The 11628-nt window shown below is 32.3% G+C and overlaps 1 protein-coding gene and 1 long non-coding RNA gene across 4 annotated transcripts; both read right to left on the reverse strand.

Moving 5' to 3' along the window:
- Window positions 1-305: 305 nt before the first annotated feature.
- On the reverse strand, window positions 306-7150 carry LOC110226943. Of its 2 annotated transcripts, none has more exons than XR_002330835.1 (4): window positions 7055-7150; window positions 6904-6968; window positions 4249-6668; window positions 306-4150 (listed from the first exon to the last, which is right to left on the reverse strand). It is a non-coding gene; the product is annotated as an uncharacterized LOC110226943 (long non-coding RNA). The 2 variants fall into 2 exon arrangements; XR_002330834.1 differs by having other exon boundaries at window positions 6753-6968.
- A 1025-nt stretch (window positions 7151-8175) lies between these two features.
- On the reverse strand, window positions 8176-10783 carry LOC9306685 (endoplasmic reticulum-Golgi intermediate compartment protein 3). 2 transcript variants are annotated; one of them, XR_002330231.1, is made up of 7 exons: window positions 10574-10781; window positions 10418-10490; window positions 10161-10244; window positions 9992-10073; window positions 9458-9501; window positions 8825-8963; window positions 8176-8390 (listed from the first exon to the last, which is right to left on the reverse strand). XR_002330231.1 is itself a non-coding variant. In XM_021016772.1 (4 exons), the coding sequence occupies exons 1-4, from the start codon at window positions 10585-10587 to the stop codon at window positions 10011-10013; spliced, it is 234 nt and encodes a 77-aa protein (XP_020872431.1). In that variant the 5' UTR covers window positions 10588-10783; the 3' UTR covers window positions 9579-10010. The 2 variants fall into 2 exon arrangements, 1 of the variants encoding a protein (XP_020872431.1); XM_021016772.1 differs by lacking the exons at window positions 8176-8390; window positions 8825-8963; window positions 9458-9501 and having other exon boundaries at window positions 9579-10073; window positions 10574-10783.
- Window positions 10784-11628: the final 845 nt, after the last annotated feature.

The following is an 11628-nucleotide window of genomic DNA, read 5'->3' on the forward strand; positions in this document are numbered from 1 at the left end:
CCTCTTTACATTTGCATTCCTATGTTGTTTATACAAGAATGGTTTATAGACTATTTTTCACATGGAGGTCGGAATCCGTGCACTTTTTTCTCTCTCTTAAATATCACTCTCCTCTCTTTAAGAACTCGACGCTGCTTAAGGTCTTTGTTTCCGACTGGCGCGTGTGGCCGTGTGGGCCACTGCTTCCGTTCAGCTTTTGGGCTTTTGTTTAGTTAGCTAGCTTTGGTTTCGTGTGGAGAGATCTTCGTTTCAGTCTCGATTTTTCTTTTCCTTCCCAACCTTTCTCCTTTTAGATTTAGGGTTTGGTTTGTTTGATTTTGTTGCAGGTTTCAGTTTTCTTTTTTTTTTTCTTGAATTTCCTTGCCCCAAACCATGATAGCTCTAAGCCACTCTCTATCGGTGTGGTAGTGATTCGATTTGGGCAACCCAATTTGTTGGGTTTCCTCACACAGTTTCAACAATCGGATCTAATTAGGCGAGATCACCCTAGGTTTGAGTTCCTCTTACCGGTTCAAGTCGCTTACTTGACATCTCCGGCCATGGCGATTATGATGGTCTTTACATTTTTGGTTAAGGTTCCACCGTTCCGCCACTGAAGATATCCCAAAGTTTTTCTTCTGAAGACTCTTAATCACCAAGTGAAGCAAGATGATGGGAGTATTTCAAGGTTGTGATATGCTTCTTTATAGATAGCCTGCTAGTTTTTGCAATCTCGGTTTATTTGAGTAAAAAGAAAATTGTATTTATGTTTAGATATGTTAAGTTTTCGTTTTTTGTTTGCCTCCCCGAGTTTGAAGCTCAGTTTCAAAGGGTTAAAGTCCTGCCGGCCTTTGTATTCCATGTATTTCACCCTTGGATTCTATATCATAAATAAATTAGATGGAAAGACTATTTAAAAAAAAAATTACTATCTTATGAATTTTCCCTTGTATAGTATAGAACTCATCATGTTTCAGTCCCATCTTCAAATGGAACTCGAAATATTCCAAAACCAGATATTTGTCCAATTAGGAATAATTTAAGATACATCTCTGTTTTTCTTTGAATAAACTAGTTTGTTTTATTACTGGCAGCTTTGAAAAAACTAACTTTATTTGGTTTAATTAGTTTAAATAGTGTTCAAGGTGGTTTCGTCGTATAAAATACTATGCACTGAACAAAAGATTCAAGTCATGTTTGTACGCATAACCAATCATAGACATTGGACCAAGTCATAGGCGTTCGGGTATATGGTTCTTAACCATCGTCCCCGTTTTCTTCGGTTCTCAACTTAATGATGAATATAAGAACCGAAGAAATTTCGGTTTGGTTCCGGTTCAAGTACCATTCGGTTCAAGCATATTTGGTCCCGGTTTGATACTTTGGCTCAGGTATTTTGCCCAAGACTAAATGGACCCTTAATTGGGTATAATAATTTAGGACAAACATACAAGAATAAAAATATTCACAAAGAAATTGAAGCAATTTACCACACTAAGCAATCAACGAATAGAGAAGCGAAAGTAAATATGGTATCATCCAAAGAATGATTAATAAAACGACCGGGACAACCAACCAAAAAATGCAAGTACCGTAAGCTAAACAATACATAAAACATTGGTTTTCAGCAACACCAACATCCAAATTTCAAATGTGCATTTTAAACAAACAAACAACAATAAAATTCATTTTTTAAAAGGTTACAAATGGTATATAACCCAACGTCAATTTTGAAAAGATAAAGCTGAATTTGGAAAGGTTTGGCAATCAAATGTCCTGTTTCTTAGAAACATAACAGACTCTTATAGTGCTAGAAGAGTAACTTAATGAGTTACTTTACCTATGTAGGATTTTGTACATATATTAACATACAAAAAAAACCAAAAACTAGATTTTGTATAGAAATCTCTGTACTAGAGTAGAGAGAGTCGAGAAATTTCAGGTCTCACAAGTATTATAGCAAACTATGGTTAATAAAGCTGAAACAAAATATTAAACATAAGAGTATATTTAGTCGACCAAAAGATCAGAGAACCATGCCAACATGCCTACAATGGGGATGATAAGATTCTCTGCTAATTTTTTGTTTTTGACATCAATCATAAATTAATGTTATTATAAAACAAAAAACATGTTAAGAAAATCAAGAAAGATCCATTGCACATTCTAAATAAAAACAACATTGATTCAATTGAGTTAAGAGTTTCCAATTTTCCATCAACAATGTAAAGACACTAGTGCGATAACAGAGATATTTTCAATCATTGTACTTTAAAAAAATCAAGCCAAAGAGTACAATTGGTAGAATCTAACACAGTAATCATCAGAGTATGATGCAGAATTCGAGAATGTCATTTCGCATGTTTAGAGCATAACGTAAGAAAAATACATTTGAGATTCAAGGAAACTACTACCACACTTCTGGAGTCTCACCTACGTTCACAATAAATATCTACATGAGACTCGAAGATGCATTCATTTCACAAAACGAGAGACATTATGATCCACACAAGCAAGAAAACAGAGATAATACCAATCATAGACATTGATGAACCCCGTAATTGGGAATAATTTAGGATAAACACGCAAAAATAAATACTCCCACAAAAATCAAATTTATCACACTAAATATTCCAAGAATCAAGAAGCAAAAGTCACAATGGTATCATCCAAAGAATGATCAAAAGACTATCACACAACCAACCAAAATGCATGAACTATGATCACCATACAGATTTTATAATGCAACACAAAACTCAAAAATTACATAAAGCATTGTAAACAAACAAACAACAATAAATAGAATAAAACATGGAATAGACAAGAGGTGAAATATATATACACATAGAAAGGTTACATGTGAATTTACCTACAATATCTGTAATTCTGCAAGATGGACCTTATAGTGAATTGAGTCATTTCTTAGAAACGTAACTAAACAGAGACTCTTATACAATGTTATATAAATCGGGGATGTGTGAATAACAAAACTAGAATTTGTATATAAATCTGTGTAGAGAGTCAAGAAATTTGAAGTCTAACATCTATATAGCAAACAACGGTAGTACGGTTCCTAGAACTGAAACAAAACATTGGACAAAGAATACATGTAGTCCACATAAAATAGCAGAGAAGATCAGAGCACCTATTACAAGCTTGCAATGGGGATGATAAAAGTGTACTAATTTCAGATTTTGAAATCAATCACAGAAAAGTGTTATTAAAAAATGGTAAATAAATCAAGAAAGATCCATTGCACATTCTAGTTCCATAACAGAGACACTCATTGTATAATATACACACAAGCTAACGAGTACAATTTATGGAATCTAACACAGTAATCATCAGTCGATAATGCAGAAATCCAAAATGTCAATCACCATGGGATTAAAGCATAATGCAAAACAAAGACATTCGAGAATCAATAAAACTACTACCATCATCTGCAGCACTTGCACCTACATTCAAAATAAATATCTACAAGAAACTACAAGATGTGTATTTCATAAGAAACTTCATCATTCATAGAAGCATAATAAGTATTTTATACACAATGTAAAATTCTCAATTTCCATAAGTGGAATCTACCTTTTTATCAGTGTATGATGCAGAATTTTCAGAATGTCGTTTCATATGTTTAAAATGATCACCAAGGGTTTAGAGAATAAGGCAAAACAAATACATTTGAGATTCACGGAAACTACTATCAGAATCTGTATGACCTATTACTAACCTACATTTAATATAAATATCTATTGGAAGACTCCAAAATGCATCTATTTCATAAAATGAGAGAACTTATGATACATATAAGCACTGAAACAAAAATAATGAATATTTTTTACACACAATGTAGTGTTCCAATACCCAAAGCAAAATCTACCATTTTATCAATGGATATGTTAGCAATAAGTTTCTAGAATATGCCAGATACTAGATCAAGGATAGTAATGCTAAGAAACATTTAACTATAGATGGTGCTTAGGTTTTCATTTCTAATTTCTTTACTATAAATATATATAACACTTAACTTATTATTACGTGTGAAAATTATCAATGTACCATAGAAAAGTATAGAAAAGCATATACCTGATCATAGAATTTTGCTACATTCAGAATCTCTTTGGTGGGAAGGAAAATGTGAATACCTCTGAAGCATATATATATATACCTAAAAAAATCAAAATTAGTGTCTACTTCAAGTATGTGTCTCTTACTTGTGAGTTTCATAATTGTATCAGCTAATTACAAAGTTTGAAAAGTACATACCTGTCAAAGAAGTCTGCTACACTTGAAATCTCCTCAGAGTCTATCAATTTGAACGCCTTTAGAAGCACATACCTGAGGAAGAAAACAGAATTGGTTAGTCTTCATATAATGTAAATGCCTAATACTTACCTCTCCGTACTCTTTGCCTTATGACTTTTTCAAGATTTAGGTTCACTCTTTATCTTAAGCCTTCTTCAAGCTGCTGGTCGTTTATACCATCCAACAAATCTTAAACCGCTCATAATCTTTGTCTCATGAATTCTTTAAGACGTGAGACTATTAGGTTTGTCAAATTACCGTAGCATACTCTTTGCCTTATGACTTCTTCAGCTGTTGGTCGTTTTTACCATCCAACAAGTCTCAAAACGCTATATAGCTGTTGGTCGTTTTTACCATCCAACAAGTCTCAAAACGCTACATAGCTGCTGGTCGTTTTTACCATCCAGTCTTAAACTGCTCCATATATGTTGGTCGTTTTTACCATCCAACAAGTCTTAGAACAATTTCAATTGTTTCTGTCTTATGTCTCTTTTTAAGCCGTTGGTCTGTTTTCATCTAACAAGTTGTTGGTCTCAAAACGCTACATAGCTGTTGGTCGTTTTTACCATCCAACAAGTCTCAAAACGCTACATAGCTGCTGGTCGTTTTTACCATCCAGTCTTAAACTGCTCCATATATGTTGGTCGTTTTTACCATCCAACAAGTCTCAAAACGCTTCATAGTTGCTAGTCGTTTTTAGCATCCAGCAAATCTAAACTGCGCCAAATCTGTTGGTCGTTTTTACCATCCAACAAGTCTTAAACTGGCCATCCAGTAAGTCATAAACTGCTTCATATGCGTTGGTCGTTTTTACCATCCAACAAATCTTAGAACTTTGTCAAGTCTTCATATGCGTTGGTCGTTTTTACCATCCAACAAATCTTAGAACTTTGTCAAGTCTTCATATGCGTTGGTCGTTTTTACCATCCAACAAATCTTAGAACTTTGTCAAGTCTTTTTTGTCTTATGTCTCTTTTTAAGCTGTTGGTCTGTTTCCATCTACCAAGCTGCTGGTCGTTTTTACCATCCAGGAAGTCTTAAATTGCTCCACATATGTTGGTCGTTTTTACCATCCAACAATTCTTAGAACTTTGCCAAGTATATATGTCTTGTATCTTTTTAAGCCGTTAGTCTGATTTTATCCAACAAGTTGTTGGTCGTTTTTACCATCCAACAAGTCTCAAAATGCTTCATATCTACTGGTCGTTTTTACCATCCAGCGAATCTTACACTACTCCATATATGTTGGTCGTTTTTACCATCCAACAAGTCTTAAACCGCTTCATCGCCTTTCTCTTATGACCTCTTCAAGCCGTGAGTCTATTACTTTTAGGTTCAGCCTTTATCTTAAAAACTGTTGGTCGTTTTTACCATCCAACAAATCTTAACCCTTTCATAGTCTTTATCTTAAATTGTTGGTCGTTTGTACCATCCAACAAGTTTTCATAACCCTTCCATAGTATTTATTTCTGTTGGTCGTTTTTACCATCCAACAAGTCTTAACCCTTTCAGAGTCTTTATCTTAAACTGTTGGTCGTTTGTACCATCCAACAAGTCTTAATAACCCTTCATAGTCTTTCTCTCTGTTGGTCGTTTATACCATCCAACAAGTCTTATTCTTTCCATAGTCTTTCTCTCTGTTGGTCGTTTTTACCATCCAACAAGTCTTATTCTTTCCATAGTCTTTATCTTAAACAGTTGGTCGTTTTTACCATCCAACAAGTCTTTGACTCTTTGTCTTTTGATTTTTCTAAGCCGATGGTTGCACAATTGTGAAGTCTTTTTATGATTCAGTCTCTGTTTCAAGACTTTATTAAGAGGTAAGATCATTCCCATCCAACAAATCGAAACCACTTTTCCCATCTCCCAACATGCATGCACTACCCATCCAATAACTCAAAATTTTGCCCGGGACAATGTCCCCAAAATAGAATCTGACAGAACACTATCATATGAGTGCCCTGCCCATGATCTTTTTTGGGTTTTGAAAGAAAAAACAAAAACATCAAAACCAAAAATCCTTTTAAAATCCTTTGAAAATCTTATTAAAGAGAGGAATTTTGTTGTTAGATCGAGAAAACAAAATCTTGATTTCAAAACTATGAATCCGCAGAACAATTAAAAGGCTTTGAAATCTTATTAAAAGCAGAATTTTGCTCACTTGGATCAAAATCAAAACAGATGTCAATTGCAAAACATTCTCATCGACGAGAACTGATCATACAATTTTGGTCTGGTTCAATTTCAATCCTAAAAATGTTGAAAGACAAAAACCAAAACCAAAACCAAAACCAAAATTTAAAATCGAGAAAGACAGAGACATGCATACCTCGACGACGACGGGTTACAAGCGGAGACTAAAGCTTCCAGTAATCAAAACCCTAAACAAGATATTATATACGAACAATTAGAAACCCTAAAAATGGAAAATCGCGAAAAATTAGGAAGAAATCAAATCAAATTACCACGAGGAAGAAGAAACCCAGACCATGGTAGCAATTTCACGCCGAATCAAGCAACCTTCAAGTACTGAATCAAAACCCTAAACAAGAAATTATATACGAACTATTAGAATACAAATTCACGAAATATTAGAAAGAAATCAAATCAAATTACCACGAGGAAGAAGAAACCCAGACCATGGTAGCAATTTCACGCCGAATCAAGCATCCTCCAAAACCCTAGATCAATACAACATCAGATCCATTACTCGAGACATAAATCGTAGAAGTATATTCGTGATCTACAGAAATCAAAAGAAACTTACTAATCTAAGAATATTTGAGACCGATCTCCGATTGATCGTGAAAATTTCTCAAAAGAAATAAGAAGAAAAAAGAAATTTGAGAGAAAAATTACGATTTTTTTTTGTCTTTGAAGAATTGAGAAAATATTTATCTATATATACATTTTTGGATCACAATTAGCAAATAAATCCTGAAGTTGAGAAGTATTTACAATGGCATGCCATTAGCATTAATTATTTAGATTTGTTTTATTTAAGTAAAGATTGTTAAATGAAATTCATTTCTCATATATTTAGCAAAAGTCTGTACAAAATCTTTCCTTATCTATTTAAGTAAAGATTTTGAAATCAAATATGTTCTCAACAATTTACCAAAAATCTCTACACAATCTTTTTAAAAATCTCGACTTAGTTAACTTCTGATTTTTATCTGCAAAAAAGAAAAAAATTAATAGTAACGAGTGATGTAAAAATCGGGAATGTTGATATTATAATTTCTTCTACTTTTTTTTTTTCATATAATGAAAATTATTTTTTAGGGATACTTTCTCAAAACCTCTAAATAAAACAAAAGGTTTCAAAAGATAGCTTCTCTTTTGGCGGGTCGACACGCAAACCCGCAACTCTCCACGGGCTTATCCGCATGAACCTGCGACCCGTAGTGGATAAAAATATTATTCAAAAAAATAAAAAATGATGTTTAATTTTACGGGACGGGGTTATATGGTGCAACGGGTTTAGATCGATATTAATATTAAACAATATACTATGGATGAAATCTTAGAATTTAAAATCAAAATTTAATTATAAAATCAGAAACACTAAACAAAATAAACAATATTAACAAAACAAATACAATTTAAAATTTTGCTAAATAATTTTTAGTTATAAAAAAATTGACCCGCGGTGTACCGCGGGGTAAAATCTAATACTTAGCAAATAAATACTGGAGTTGCTAAGTATTTACAAAGAATGCCATTGGTTGGGTCGGGTTGTTTTAATTACGTTTGACCAGGAATCAGAAATCGGATACTTCCGAAAAACTCTGCGTCGAATATTTAGTGAAACAAAGAAACGACCAGGCCCAATATTAGGCCCATCTTAATCACGTTACCTTTTTTTATTTATTTGGCAAAACCACATTAATTAAATAATCTTAAATCAACATATAAAATCTAAACTTACCAATCTCCAAATATTTAACTACAGAATTAGTTACTATACTTAAACGACATATTGGATTCAAATCTTCCTAAAATATCTCAAACTTAATTCGATCATCAATTTATATATTCTTCACGTTATATTCCAAAACCAATTCACCATTCTTTCAGTCTCATATTTCCGATTGTATCTCCTGCAATAATAAATGAGATTCATATATTAATAAACTTCCTTACACTAATCTACATTTTATTAGCAAAAAATTTCGAATTCTCACTTTTAGTAATTTTGTTTCTCCTAAAATTCTATTCTTAACAACCTAACAAAACTAATTTCCTAATCACAATTCCATATCTCCTAACTTTCTTCTCTTAACAAACTAATTAATTCAATCCCACGAAATCCTCATTCCAATATCAACCTACAAATCTAGAAAATTAATCAATTTCGTTATTCTATAAGCATAAAGATGGTATATTCCTAACAAACCTATTATATTGAAAGATATTATTCCACACGTTTTGGTTCATGTAACCTAATTCTTTTCCCTATATAAACTCTACTCCTAAGCTCCAATATCTCTCACAAACCTAAAAAGCTCTAAAACCCGATATTGAAAACTTTTACCTAAACGAAATGGCTTGCACTTTTGCTTTCCTCAACGACGTGCGTCCCTACAAGACTTCTTGGAGGGTCCAAGTCAAAATCTTGCACTCCTGGCGCCAGTATATGCAGAGTACTGGTGAAACACTAGAGATTATCATCTCTGATGAACAGGTGTTAGTCATATTAATCTCTATTTTATAATTATGTTCAAAACACTTCACTTATTCCCTACTAATACACAACTTTACCTATTATTATTTGCAGGGGAAAAAAATGCATGCAACAGTAAAGAAAGACTTCACTTATTCCCTACTAATACACAACTTTACTTTTATGTCTTACCAATTTCAATCTATATATTCGAATACAGACAATTACTAACTAATATGTTTTTTTTTTTTGTTCATGGAGATCACACGTTACCAATCAATTCAATCAAGATGAAGAGAAGGACACAACAATATCAGAGAAAAGACAATTAGCATCATATTACGTTGCTATTTTACTCAAACAGTGATTATTACTTTCAAATGAAGAGGTTATGACTCAGGTTTCAATTTTTATCTACAACATTCTTTTACAGTTTCTTCCCTATGTCACTTCAATGCTAAGTTTATTTCATAAAATAGTTTTACTGGTAGAGTAAATACGCACCTGGAAAGAACCATCCTTGCTAATTCTTAAACTGCAGTTTTGGTCTGCATAAAATTATTAGCAATTAGCAACATATAACATGGATAAATATTGCAATGACGTGGAAAACTTTTTCTAAACAACATCTGCACAATTAGATAGAATATTGTATAACTGAGAATACTTATATTTATACTTTCTATTATAATAGTTAGGGATGATATTTTCATAAAAGACAGTTTTAGATACACAAATAGTTAATTCGTACGATGTAATTGTTAAGACTCAGTTTTGCAGAGACTCAGTTCTTCTGTCCCAACTTCAGAGACTTAATTTGAAGAGATTTTAAAAAAAATCATCAAATTAACATAATAACAAACAAGCCATGGACAATGAAACCGAACACTTCTAAGATCAGAAAAAGCAAACAATACTCTAACTGAATCTGACCTTTCACTTAATCCTAAAGAATAGAATGAAAAGCATACCGAAATAGTTTCAATCTTCCATTTTAAAAATCACAGATTATCCAGTCCAGAAAGACAGAGAACAAACCTTAGTAGCGCCTATTACGTCATGTCTTGCCTCTTAAAGTGTTGCCATTTGAATCTAATCTTCTCTTTATAATATCATGTTTCTGTAATTCACACATTGCACAAGCTTAAACATGTTTCAAACACAAAAATTGTCACTGGAGTAAGACAGTGAACAATTTCAAACATACCACGTCGCAAAGCAGTTCTCCACTAATATCCATAGCATCAACACTAAGAATCGAACATGCTAGAGCAGGAAAACGTATATCGAACTACATCATCAATGAAAAGTTATAAACATGTTAATCATAAATTATCCCTTAACTTAGCTAATCGATTAAGGGATTCGTAGATAGAGAAACGGAAACGAAAAGTATAAATGAACATATCTGTTCTCTATTGGGATCGATTTAAAAAGTAAATAAGATAGATTTGCAGATTTTACCTTAGATCCATACATAGAATCGTTTGGATTTGGGGTTATGGACGATTTGTGATGAAATCTTCTATTCACAGCTCTAATCGAGAATAAAATTACAAGATTCAGGAATAAAACCAGATGGATTCGTCGATTAAAAAGAGAAAAGGAAACGAAGTATACGATTTAGTTCTCATGAGCCCTGATGTTGAAACGGTGGAATTCGTAGCAAACAACAGTGTAACATTGATCTATTCTTTGGAGCAGATGAAGCAATCGATTGAACTTTCAGCTCCTTATGACAACGATTTTGTGCATAGAGAAAGAAAATCTTAGGTTATCGAAGAAGAGTGAAAATTGGTGCCGACAACAAACTACACTTAATTATCTACTCACTGATGAAAAAAAAAAATTAAAAAAAAATAAATTATCTACTCACTTTCTTTTTTTACACAACAATATAATTACCAAATGTGTCTATAGGATAGTTATTTTTTTAAAGACCAACATACATTTTTTTTTAATTCGTAAAAATTATATTAGAATTGGTTCAATTTAATAATCAAAGTTTATAACAAAATTAACTTAAAACTATATTTGGTATGAAATTCATAATTGTTCCCACTCATATTTTCAATGCACAACACAACTATATATATTCTAAAGTGATACATTATTTATTTTAGAAACAAACAAAATGATCAAACATAATAATACTTAACTTATATTACAAAATTTAATATATTTAATTAGAAACTATAATTTCTAAATTAAGAAAACAAAAAAAAAATTCTCTAACAAATCAATCGTTACTTACGGAATTATATGTTACCGTTCCTATATTTTTCAACCGTAAACCTAAAAAAAAATATAGATATAGATATATGAATGGTACATTTAAAATATATAAATAAATATATTTTTCTCTATTAATAAACAAAATAATTTATATTTTAATTTTAAAAAAAAAATATAGCTCCGCGGTGTACCGCGGGTTCAAATCTAGTTCTGAGATATATTTCGATGCGTCTTCACAGCAAACGCGTTTTGCTAACGGTTATATTTCCCAACGTATCAACGGATACTCCAATCGGACGGTCCTTCATCTTCCACGATTCACGATTAGTGATAGGCCTAATAGAGTTAAAGTTAGGCCCAATACGGCCCATTAATTCAAATTTCAAATTTTTAACTCCTACTTTCTCGTATAGAAAGCTAAAGCCTAAGACCATCTTTAT

This window comes from Arabidopsis lyrata (genome assembly GCF_000004255.2).
Source record: "Arabidopsis lyrata subsp. lyrata unplaced genomic scaffold ARALYscaffold_7, whole genome shotgun sequence".
NCBI classification, from domain to species: domain Eukaryota; kingdom Viridiplantae; phylum Streptophyta; class Magnoliopsida; order Brassicales; family Brassicaceae; genus Arabidopsis; species Arabidopsis lyrata.

Bases quoted from the DNA above. Each gene is read 5' to 3' on its own strand.
- LOC9306685 (XM_021016772.1), bottom strand. The intron at 10,245-10,417 runs GTAAAATCTGCA...TTGATGATGTAG, and splicing joins ATTCTATGTATGGATCTAAG to TTCGATATACGTTTTCCTGC. The intron at 10,074-10,160 runs GTATGTTTGAAA...TGTGAATTACAG, and splicing joins GAGAACTGCTTTGCGACGTG to AAACATGATATTATAAAGAG.